The 12,500-nt window shown below is 53.9% G+C and overlaps 1 protein-coding gene across 6 annotated transcripts in view; it reads right to left on the bottom strand.

The window, feature by feature from the left end:
• Window positions 1-12,500, bottom strand: part of PBX3 (PBX homeobox 3) — a 103,169-nt gene that overhangs the window by 9,830 nt on the left and 80,839 nt on the right. For all 6 annotated transcript variants that reach the window (XM_021543731.2, XM_077787934.1, XM_021543730.3 and 3 more), the window contains 3 exons: window positions 9,132-9,373; window positions 5,080-5,270; window positions 3,230-3,365 (listed from right to left, as the gene is read on the bottom strand). In XM_021543731.2, coding sequence (XP_021399406.1) covers window positions 3,230-3,365; window positions 5,080-5,270; window positions 9,132-9,373 — 569 coding nt within the window. The remainder of the gene's footprint in view (window positions 1-3,229; window positions 3,366-5,079; window positions 5,271-9,131; window positions 9,374-12,500) is intronic.

Raw genomic sequence — 12,500 nt, 5'->3', positions numbered from 1 at the left:
AGTAAAGTGCCATGGCAGCAGGATTTCCAGTCAGCAGCTTAATCTGGGGGGAGGATGACCCAAAACACTCACTAATTAAGTGTTTGAGGGAGAAAATGTTCTGCCATGAATCTGCCCCCAGCGTGTACAAGGTACTGACAGTACAAGAGAGGAACACTTGGGATCATTGTTAGGAGAGGCTACAGAGGAGCCTGGCTCAGCCAGGGAAAGGACAAAGCTTCTTCATCAAAGACGAGCCAACAGCTCCAGAGTTTGGAAAGCCATCCCTTAATGTTATTTATTCCTTTTTCCAGCTCTTTGGCCCTCCAGGGTATTTGCAGCACAGGAGGTAAATGGGGCATGGTGACAGGCACGGCAAGGTCCAAGGGACACTTGGTCAAGGCTGAAAATACACACACTTAGAGATCTTCCATGAAAGCCCTGAGCGAGGTGCAGCTCAGTCACCTCCTCGGATGCCATTGCTTGTCCCCTGTGATGCTGCTCCTGCCAGGGTTTCACTGACTGCTCAATTCACTCCGAGTTCTGGACTGCATCCTCTGAGCTCTGCTGTCAGTCACCAGAGCAGTGTGTGGGGGGCTGCTCTGTAGTGCCTGCTCAGAGCTCTCTGCTACATGGCCTCAAAAATACACACCCTTCTCTGTAAAAGAAAGACACCTCCAGCCCAGTTCAGCCTACAAAATACCAACTAACCCTGCAGTACTGCCATGCAGCCTCTGGAAGTGCCTTTGGAAATCAAAGATTAGAATATCCATGGTGTTCATGCTCTCTGGCTGTGACAGCAGATCCATCAGGCGCTCAAGCAACCAGCTGATCACAGGCACTCCCTCTCTCTCATACATGCCCTCTCCTGTTACATGATACATGGCCCCATTTCCAGCCTTTACCATATCTACCCGAGTTTTTCCAAGTCATTTGTAACATCTTGCCAGAGTGAAGTTCCAGCCATGCCAAGGGCCCAGTCCTGCACCCCTGGTGCCAGGCCGGGTGGGCAGCACCGCCCTCGGACCAGGCTGGCAATGTCACCAGCAAGGCTGAGGCTGCTGGATGCAGTGCTGTGGAGGGCACAATGCAGCTACTCCCATCGCTCACTCAGACTTCCTAATGGAGTCAAGAAACAACTAATTCATGTCTGTATCAAATATTAAAAAGACAAACCTATATTCCTGTCACAGGCTCTCTGCCACTGCTGGGTTGTTGGACCATCTGCCTGCCTTTTATTTCATTCTATACATTAAATCTTATCAAACAACCAATTAAGAAAGAAATCAGATCTATTAGTACTAGAAGCAATCAGTTATGGTTTCTCAAATGTTCCATCTCATTTCCTACAGTCACTTCAGCCTTATCTTGATCTGTCTTTTTATCTGTCCACACCAAGGAATCATTGAGCCCCTCCCTGCCAGGCAGGACTCACCACTGGGTGCAGAGGGAACAGCTCGTTAGCAGGTCTGGTGGGCTTTTTAAGTCATCTCACCCAACTACATTAACCAAAATTAAGAACTTTTGGTTTGTTTAAACTGGTGTTGCTGGCACGGCCTCTCCTAACCATACATCAGACTGCCTTGGAGCACGCTGAAGATTTCTGGACATGGCTTACTGAAGGAATTGCCACAAACCCTCTCGTGCCAAGGACTGAGAGCAGCAGCGAGATGAAGGCTGCAGACCACAGTGCCCTGGCAGTCGTGTGCTCTCAGGCTGGTTCCAGCAGCCCCAGCAGCCGCAGGGATGCCTGAGGGCACGGGAGAGCAGCGCAGCCACCCCGGGGCTGCAGTGCTGTGTGATGCTCAGGGCGAAGGAGGAGCAATGTGAGAGGGAACAAACTGTGCACAGAATTCCCCTCAAAAATTCCCTGCCCATCGCCACAGCTGTTTGTAAATGGACTGGGAGAAACTGTCTCCCTCCCCAGCCTGGACCTTCCCCTGGCACGGAGCACAGGCTCTTCCCAGTCGGAGCGGGGTGTGTGCTGCATGCCAAGAACAGGCACGGGGACAGCAAGGCACACACGTGTCCTGGGGCACTGCTGCCAGGGCTGCTGCCGTGGGTGCAGCCAAAGTCAACCAATTCCAAATTTGCAGGAGCTGGGCAGACTTCCATTTGAAAGTCTTCAATAAGGTGCCTGAATTTTTCATGCATCCAATGGAGGCCTATAAAGTAAATCTCAACTCAGGTCTTAATTATAAAGCTAAAGGTTGCATTGCTAATAATGCCAATAGTGCAGCCTGCAATCATTAATAGTTAACACACGTGCCGCAGGCACCGCTCCTCTCAAGGACCTGAAATATTGATAAGGGAGCTGGGGGAGCAGGGAGGAGCCAGCACACCGGCCCTCACACACGAGCAGGATGCTGCAGAACTCGGAGACTGCAGGGCACTTCCCTGCCACACAGCTCAAGCTCTTCCCCAAGCTGTGCAAGCCAGATTTGTGTGAGAATAACTGGGGTTTCTAGCAAACATACAGGCCACATGGAATGCCAAGAGGTGTTTTGCTTTTTGAGCTGCCTGGTGAAGGAAAGCTCGATGGTGTCATCAGCCTGAGCACTGCTGTGAGACACCAGTGTGAGCTGTACGGGTACTTTGACCCACAGGGAAAGCAGCTGCAGCCAAGGATGGCACAGGCCTGACTGGGGAGGTGCTGGCTTTCTTGCATTAACTGCACACTAGCAGCTGTTATGTGTGCTAAAAGGAGCAAATCTGCCTAATGCAGTTTTGCCACAGAGAAGCCATTTGTGTCATTTCAGCGTAGCTAGAGGCTGAATTTCTGACTGGCTTAGAAAAACAACTTTGAGCAATCAAAGAAATTTGGATCTATAAATATAGATCCCAAATTTGTCAATAAACCGTCCTTTCCCCGAAATCCTGCTCAATTACACTGAATTCAGAGCAGAGCGAGGCTCAGCCAGGAACCTCGCTGCTGTGCAGAGGGAAGGCTGATGTGAAGTGGGGTGCAGACCTTGTTTCTTCTTATTTTTATCTTCTTCTCTGTGCACGGTGCCTTTGTACCCCAGCACAGCCCCAGCCACCACGGGCAGGCAGCCTTTCCTGCAGAGCTCAGCCACATCCCATCACCCTGCAAACCTTCTCATGGTCAACACACAAATATGAAGGGTGACAGAGGTGCTTTGGGCAGGCCCAGCTCCGTACTTGCCCCCACTGGAACCACCTCCCAGAGCCTGGAGGAGGTGCCAGCATTGCAAGGGGAACCAGAGACTGACACACTGTGGGTGCTTACCTGTGATACCGTGATGCTGCATTTCTTTGCCAGCTCTTCTTTGGCTTCTTCACTGGGGTAGGGGTTACTGAGGTGGGAGTAAAAATACTCGTTCAAGATTTCTGTGGCTTGTTTACTGAAGTTACGCCTTTTCCGTCTGAAATGAGAAAAGGAAAACACCACTGTTCCTCCAGATACCAGCAGATCCCTGGCAGGGTTGGATGGGGAGCAGCAGCCTTCATTTCACAGCCTGTGCCGCAGCACAGAACAACACAGCAGAGCTGTCCTGGCACCCTGATCCCTTTGGGCTCCCAAAACCATGGGAGGGAGCAGCAGGCAGCAACACCATGTGCTGCACCCAGCCCCTGGAGGTTCTGGACTCTGCCTCTGGCTTCACACCCCACCTCCCCACAGGGTTCATCCCACGAGAGCACAGCCCACGTTCATGTGCTGTGGCAGAAAAGGTGAGGCAGGTGCTGAGCCAGCAGCCTCCCCTGTGGCTCCTCCACAGCCAGGTACACAGCCCAGCCCAAAGCTCGTGGCCATGGAGCCATGTGTGCCAGCTGCACCCTGGCAGACCTCCTTCCCCTCCTTCCCTTCAGCACAGGTCAGCTGGGGCCTGCACAGCTCCCCGCGGTGAGGATGGTACAGCAGGATGGGGCAGCCGTGCTGACGAGTCCTCACATGGCCTCCCTGAGCTAATTGGCTTCCAGCAGCAAGTGGATTTCAGGGCTTTGTGAGCGAGACCCATCTGTGCCCCTGCTGCCGTGGGCTGCACGGGGCGCAGGCTCTGGCCCACATGGGGCGTGGGACAGACCCGGGGGTGTCACCCGGCCGGAGCACAGAGCACAGAGCCCTGCAGAGAGCAGCACACGTGCTGCGGCCAGCAGCCTGCAGCCATGGGCAGTGCCATCCCTCCGTGCCGCTGTCCTCCAGCAGAGCATCCTCTCAGGCTCCAGCTGAGCATTTCCTTGGAGCTCCTTCCCCCAGGGCTGCTGCAATCACCGGGCGCCGCAGGCCAGCCGGCAGCCGAGCGCGATCCCGGCGCGCTCTTGCCGAGTATCACGGTGCTGCTAACTGCACTGCATCCTGGAGCAGGCAGGCTGCCTCCCTGGAGCTCTCTTTATCTCATTACTATGCTTCCGCTCATTTTGCCTTATTTACCTTCCTCCTTTTTAAAGAAATCACTTTAAAACGTACATCTGCAGGCTCTACCTTTGCGTTCCTGGAGCTCTCCATAGACATCTCCTCCAACAGCCTGCAATTACCCTGATTTCCCACACCTGCCAGTGACCTCCTTGTTAATAACATTATTTTGGTCTTGTTTAGTTCCTCACAGCTTTCAGGTGTGAAGCCTGAGCTGCTGGAGGAGGGAGGCTCCTGCTGCTCCTCCCTGTTCCACCCGGCTCTGCTCCTGCTCTGCGGACAGGAGCCCTGTGAAGGGGATGGGGCAGGGGATCACTAGCCCACCTCATCGGGCTTCAAAACAGTTCTGACTGTGCCTAAACCCCCTCCTAATCCCTGTCTGCCTGCCTCCTGGCAGCTTGTGGAGCAAGCAGCCCACTCAGGCGCTGTGGGTGCTGCGGACAGGCACTGAGCTCCAACAGTGGTGGAGGTGTCCAAGGTGGAAAACATGCCCAGTCTTTGCACTAAAATTTGAATAAAAGACTTTGTTGCTTCTGAAGGCCTACTCTGCAGGGTGTCCCTTCCACAGCAGCTGTGGATGAAGGCTTTTGTTGGGAAGAGCAGCCTCTCCCACCCATCCCCGGTGAAATGGGACACCACTCCCAGTGTGACCAGGCTCTCCCGGGCTGCCCAGAAATTACTGTTTTCCCCCAAAAAAGAGACAGGGGCACTTGCCTCTGCCTTACCTGGCATCAAGGAACCTTGATCTTAAAATCATTACTGCTTCACAAGTGCTTTGTTTGAGCTGCATCTGGATGGAGCTGAATTTTCGGTGAATGATGCCCACCATCCTTTCGATCTCCTTGGGAGAAATGGGACGTGTCCGGCTCTGTTCTCTGAGGAGGTTCATTACATGAGTGGTAAATTCATTACATGCCTGTGGAGGAAGAAGAGGCTCAGACGTGGGTTTGTGCTGTCCCACAAGGACACAAGCTGTTGTGGGAAGGCAGCACTGGGGGCTGGGGAACCCCTCACATGTCCCTGTCCCCTCCACATGTGGCCACGCTGTCCAGGAGACGTGCAGCTGTCCTGGGGCAGCCAGGGGAACCCAGTGGCCCGGGCCCTGCTCCTGCTGTGCTCATCCCTTTCCCCATTCCCAGGCAGACCCCGCAGAGAGGAGCAGTCGGATCAGCCCCTGTGCCAGCTGCTGGCAGGGGCAGGCTGTGAGGGGGCCCCGCACACCCCAGAGCCAGGGGGGAAATACCCTGAGCCCTGGGTGCCCTCTGCAGCACCCAGGGACCTGAGACCTTCCTGGGGCACTGTGTGTCCCTGTCCCGGGGGTCAGTGACACTGTGCCCCAGCCTGGCCACGCTGTGCGGCCGAGGCGCTGCCGGAGGGCACAGGGAGCCCTGGATTCCCACTCCCAGCCTGTGCCATGCTGATACAGACTTCAGGCTGAGCCATCACCAGGAACTCCCTCCACATATCCTGCTCTCCTGACTTCCCTTTGCAGGCTGGAGCCTGCCAAAAACTCTGCCAGCTCCCCTCTTCCCTCTAAAGTCAGCCTGCAAAATATGTAGCTAATATGTCTGACAACAACATTTTCAAGGATTCTCCAACATTTCAATAGATTATGTGATGGAAGGAGTTAAAAGTGAAAAGTTTATGCATCTAAAAACTCATAATTTCCTATAACATTTGCTGAACGTCTCACAACTTATTAAGTGAAGCCATCTATGAATGCAAATGCTGATTAGCAATTTGGCAATAGCCCAACATTCGCAGAATTCACATAGCTTTTCTTTAAACCAGTAGTTCATACATGATTAATTAGAACATCTCATTTATGTAGTGTGCACTTTAGCTCATTACTCTAAGTAAAATTCGTTAAGTATTTACATTTAGATAATTAAAATCTGGGTACACCCTTAAGAAAGATGCATACACTTCAGGCAAAGTGATTTTTTTTCTTTACACTACTGAAAGTAAATTACAGGCTAATTTACATCCTCGCAGCACCCGTTGGAGGCAGCGCTGACGAGCCCTGGTGCAGAACCCTTCGCTCGGCACCGCCGAGGGCGCCGAGCCCGCTGCCCATCCCAGCACCCACCCGGGCTTTGCCAGGACCCCCGGGCACCAGGGGAAGGAGCTGGGCATTTCTCACCCCCACTTCCCACCAGCACATCGTCTCTGTCATCAGGGCACTGCCCGAGCGTGCAGCAGCTCAGGTCCAGCCCTCTGACCGGCGGCAGGACCGATGGCACTGGCTTTGGCTCAGCCAGGAAATGTTGCACAGAAGGGAAGGGACACGGGCACCAAAATGCAGCAGCTCTCCCCCCGAGATCAGGCAGCAGCTCTGATAGTTCCAAAATACAGCTGAACCCAAGAATTTGGCACTGGAGGGATGTTCCAGGCACACGGTTTGCCACAAGCCTCCTTCTTTTCAGATCCCAGGGATTCAATCTTAAAGTACAATAAAATTGGCAACTGTTGTCTTAGAAATATTTTCAGGTATGTCTGTTCTATAAGAGATTTAGTATCAAAAACTGGACTTTGAAAAGCAAAAATTAGTTTCTTGCTTTCAAGAAGCAAAAACCTTTCCCTGACTTTACTTGCCTGATGAGACTTGGTTTGGCTACAACTGCTTGGAGAGCCTGGGTTTAATTCATCTCCACCAGCACCTCCCCGCTGCAGAGCTGCCTCACACAGCACAGTGGGAGGAAGCTCAGAAGACTCTGATGCTTTGTCTTGTTTCTCTTGTTTATTTATAGCATCCAAGCTACTTGATCCCTTTTCCAGGACTATTTTTCAGGCCTCTGCTTGGTGCCCAAGACATTATTAATAATGTCAGGTTATAAGTGATGGCCTTGTTAACCTGCTCAGAAACCTTGTAGGAGCAGGGATGCTCCTGCTGCCTCTGTGCTTCATCACAAGTGCACAGGAAAAAGAGAGGAAATGGCCCAAAACAACGTTGAGGGGCAGGGTGACAGCCAGTGCTCGGTGAGGCTGGTGGTGGCTTCTGAGCTGCCACCAATTCGAGGTGAATTCAGGAGACATCTGTGAACTTGGGAAGTGGGTTCCCAGCTGCTCCAGGAGGCCTGGGACCCTTACAGTACTTTTGCCTACAGCAAAAAATGTATTTCAGTGTAATTACAGCAGATAGCTTTCAATATGTCATCTCTGTTATAGGAGCTGTAAATTATGGAAGGCGCTGCCTGCGCGTGGCCATTTCTCCCGGCGCCCGGCGAGGGAGCGCTGGGTGATGGCGTGACACACTTTCCATTTCTCTTTCCCTTTTTTTTTCTTTCCTGAGTGCATTCCTCTGACTGGCAACAAATATCAGGATCAAACTCTGCCTGGAAAGCATCTCCAGGAAGGCGCTCTGGCTCCTGCTGCCGTGGGACGGCGGGAGTGCCTGTGCCAGGCAGGATGGCAGGAGCGGCTCTGTGGTGCGGGCAGGTGCCCGGCACAGGCTCCCTGCTGCAGGAGGCTCCTGCCTCCCAGAACCTGCGGTGCCAGGGGCTGAGATGCCAAGCCCTGGCTGCCTCTCGGGCACTGCAGTGAGACAAACCAGCAGGAGACAGTTTGCTGCCAGGCTGGGGAAATCATCATATGTCTGTTGAGCAGACGTGGCTGGGTGTCAGGATCCGTGGGGAAGCATGCATGTCTTATCCTCAGCTCTACCTCTCTCTCCTGCTCCAGCAGCATTTGAGCATCCTCCAAAATTTCCTGTGGTGTGGACGAATGGCTGTGACATTTCAGCTGAAACCTTTGTAAATGGAGCTACAGAGCAAAAAATGCCCCTGCTTCCCCCACGTCATTAAGCTTATTAGAGTCCAAGGATGTTTGCCAGGAAGCGACTGGCCCGATCTGCCTGCAGCCGTGTGCTGTGCCTGTCCGAGGCACGTTAGTGCCACCCCACCCCACCCCACCCCGTGCTGCCCCTGTGGGGCGAGCAGGGCCCGGGGCTCCAGCCAGGACCGCTGGGGCCCTGAGGGGTCAGGGCAGAGCAGCAGATTTCCACAGACCCTGACAGGTGTTTGCTCAGTTAGTTGCTCTCCACTTCAACAACGCAGTGAAAGAGACAGCGCAGGCAAGGCAGTGCCACCGGCACGCGTGGTGCTGCTGGCACTTGGCAGCATGTGGCAAACGTTCTCAGTGCCACCAGCATGGCCAGTGTGCTGGGTCACCAGGTCCCAGTGGTGAACACAAACCTACAGGTCTCTGCAGCATGCCCTTCACTCCAAACAAAGACACTGTGCTGGCATCTGCCTGAACCAGGATTCCCTAGTTCCTGTGCCCAGGCCTAGGCCAGGTGCTCTGCTGACGCCTCACTGCCCACTCTCTTCCAAGCTGCTCCAGCTGACCTGCCGTGGCCAAGTCTGGTGCCAGTCTCCTGCCACCTGCTCCAGGAGCCTGTGGGCTGAGATGGCCAAGGCAGCCCTTGTCTGCCTGTGCTCCCCAGCTTGCCAGACCCAGCGGTGTGAGACCTCATCAGGTCTGAGCGACAGACATCTCATCTCTGCCTTCAATGGGCTGGGCAAAGGGGAGAAACACGGGCTTGGGTGCTGTTCTTGTGCAGTTACAGACAACAGAAAACACTCAGGCATGCAAGACATGCATCCTGGCTCCAGCCAGCAGCTCCTTGGAGCCCGACAGGCTCCCACCATGGCTCTCTATCGGCTGAGGCATGGGGAAGGGGAGGAAGGGTTGTGGTCCAGAGTGGGCAGTGGTGGGCACTGGCAAGCAGAGGAGAGCAGTGTCAGGTACACGAACAAGTGAGAGGCTGATGTCTGACCTGTTCATATTTCTCCAGCTCTGTGTGATAGATTTGTCTGATCTGGGTCAATTTGGCTCTGTAATCTGAGTGTTCAATAGAGTTATCTGAAGACCCTCCAGAGGCTGCTGCGGCTGCAGCTGCTGCCGCCGATCCCCCACCTTTCTCCGGACCTGAGACTCCTTCTGCCAGAAGCATATTGTCTAGTCTCATTAGCTGAGGATCGGGAGGGTCTTCCTCCTGGGCTCCTCGGATGCTCAAACCTTGGACAGAAAAGAGAGAACAAGAGAAAACAGTCAGTACTTCTGCATCTGCCCAGCCGCTGCCCGCTCACTGCCCACTCACTGCCCGCCTGCCATGAGCCCTCTGTGATACCACCTGCCCAGGGGCCACGGGCACAGCTCTGCCCCAGCCCAGCCTGCCCAGGGGCCACGGGCACAGCCCTGCCCCAGTCCTGCCCCAGCCCTGCCCCAGCGCAGTATCCAGCCCCATAAGACACAGTCTGGCAGTGCCACGGGGGGATGGCAGTGCCACAGGACCTCTCTGCTCCCATGCACAGCAGGAACAGTACCTCAGTAGGCTGTGCCAGATGTGCCAGCAACACAATACTGCCAGGCATGGATCTGGGCACCAGCAATGTGCTTGTGCAGTCGGGGGACAACACAGATTCCACACTGACTGTCAAAGAGGACACGCAGTGGGACATGACCCCCTCACTGACCAACTTTCCAACTCAAGAAAGCACAAGGCATTAATCTTGCTCTAAAATACACATTTTAAACCTGTCACCTTCATTTAAAACTATAATTCCATATAATTTCATGGTAATAATAAAAATGTCTCATCATCTCTTTAAATTATTTCTGTTGCCTGTTCAGAGGTCCACAGGCACAAGCTGATGATACCACACATTGTCCCAGTGTGTCCCTGAGGTGGCACACACATGTTGAGCACAGCCTTGGCACAGCTCAGGCCACCCATGCTGCAGCCAGGGAAGGTGATGCCACACCTGGGAGTCCCCACAGCAGCAGGAGTGGTGGTGCCTGGCCCAGGCAGCGCTGCACCCATCCCTCATTCCCTCGGCTGCCAGGCCCCACTGCCTCAGCACAGCTCCTGGCCCGCAGTGCCATAGCACAGGGGTGATTTCCTTGGGGAGTTGTTCCCCTGTTTGTCACTCTCCTCCTCTGCTCTGCTGTCAGCATGTTCAATAACATCCTGGTTTTAGTCCACTCAAGCTGATTTGTACTGTTGTTTTTCCTTTTAGCTTCTGGACCCTTTCTCAGTCCATGTTTACTGTGCTCTGTTCCAGCTGTTATTCCTCAGCTGCATTTCTGCTTTCACCATGGAACTCATCTCCCTCCCACTATCCCATCACAGTCCCACTCTGCTCCCAAGTGCAGATGCCTAGCCAAAGCCTGCAGCAACATAATTTGGTACAATTCCAGTGATTTCTGCATCATGTACTTTCATCATCAGGCCAAAGAGAGAGGGCTTCTCCAAAGCGAGATGATCCACCCAGACTCAGATAGACACTCAGGAGCCCCAGCCCTTGTCTGCACGCTGACTCGGTGAGTGAGCAGCCCCCAGGGCGGAGCAGCAGGAGCTGGGGCTGCACTGGGGCCGCAGGAGCCGGCCAGGAGCCGGAGCCACAACGGGAGGGAGCTCCATGAGGACAGCGATGGAGCCGCTCAGGTGTTCCGCACGCAACCCGCGTGTCTCGGGGGCTGGTGGCACCGGGGTGGCACACCGCCCTCATCTTCATCCACACACTGCCCCCACGTCCAGAGCTCCACCCGGAGCGCGGGAGCCCCGGACACCCACAGGCAAGGGATGACAGCGCCTGTGTGGGGACACAACATTTATCCTGGCCCTGCGTGAGACGCATCATTCATCGGAATGGCAAAGCCACGAGCTGATTAACTAATTCTAACAAGAATTAAGCTGTGTGTTAATTCCGAGCTTTCCTTATGAACTATATGAAGCAGATCAGCACAACTAATAGTGTCTGGCGTCCCTGGGGGCAGGGGCCTGCAAAACTGATGAACTCTGTCACCGGTGAGACACGTGGCTCGTCAGCAGCAGCCCCTTGGCTGCAGGTTGAACACTCCCCACGTTGTCTGGGAAGGAGCCAGAGCATCTCACAGGCCCCTCAGCACGGAGGAGCATTCTGCTATAGGCTGGCAATAAAGCTGCTCCTACCAGCACCTGCCTTTATAAATTACTCTTGATTTGAATACACTGGTAATATATGTATTTTTTGACATATAAGCTCACACTCGGTGGCCATTGTTTCCCTCTTTTATCCCTCACTCTATCACCCTGTGAGTTTATTACTGTTTAGCTCACTGACCTTTCAATGCATCGAGGAATTAAGGTGCAGCAGGGACGGGAAAGAACACAACAATACATCACTCCCAGCAGAGCCACCGGCGCCAGCGGCGCTGCAGGGGACAGGCCTCGAGGCAGGGCCCGCCCCACGGCCACCACCACGGCCAGCACCATGAACACCACCACAAACACCACCACAAACACCACCACAGCCACCAGCACTGCCACCACCACTGCCACGGCCACGGCCAGCGCCATGAACACCACAACAAGCACCATCACAAACACCACCACAGCCACCAGCACTGCCACCAGCACTGCCACAGCCATGGCCAGCACCATGAACACCACAACAAGCACCACCACAGCCACCAGCACTGCCACCGCCATGGCCAGCACCATGAACACCACCATGGCCACTGCCAGGAACACCACCATGGCCACCACCATGGCCACCGCCACGGCCACCACAACAGCCAGCACGGGCCCCTCACTCAGCACCCCGCAAGGGGTCGGGGCTGCTGTGCCCACCCCTCACCACCACTCACTGGTGGGCACCTGGGGCTGTGCAGGACCCCAACCCAGCAGCCTGGGGACACCAGCACCTCAGGGGTTAAGAAAATGCAAGTGTGCTCCTGCTTGGGATCTGCTTATAACTGCACTGTGCATTTCAGTATCTCTGTGATTTAGACAAACCACATAAACAGACACTAAAACATTGTTTAACAATGAACTTGGCTTTGTTCTAAGACCACAGTTTTAGCATATCTTTCAGCAAATCATAATTAGCTGTCTTTCAACATGCTGTGCACCTGCCCCCACACATAATAGACGAGAGCATCTGCATAGACTACTGCATTCAGAGGCCAATAAATAAATTGCAGGTCAAAATTATTACAAAGCTTTCTTCGAATAAACCCATCTCCTTCACAACACAAAGCTGCAGATATGAAAAGTACCTAAAGCCCACTCAAATGGTATGATTACAGGGGCTGTTGGAGTTTAATAATCTGACTGTAATTCAGGCATTTTCAACAGCTCATTAAGGGTTCATTAATATAT

This window comes from Lonchura striata, chromosome 22 (genome assembly GCF_046129695.1).
Source record: "Lonchura striata isolate bLonStr1 chromosome 22, bLonStr1.mat, whole genome shotgun sequence".
NCBI classification, from domain to species: domain Eukaryota; kingdom Metazoa; phylum Chordata; class Aves; order Passeriformes; family Estrildidae; genus Lonchura; species Lonchura striata.
This window is presented reverse-complemented; position numbering and strand designations above follow the sequence as displayed.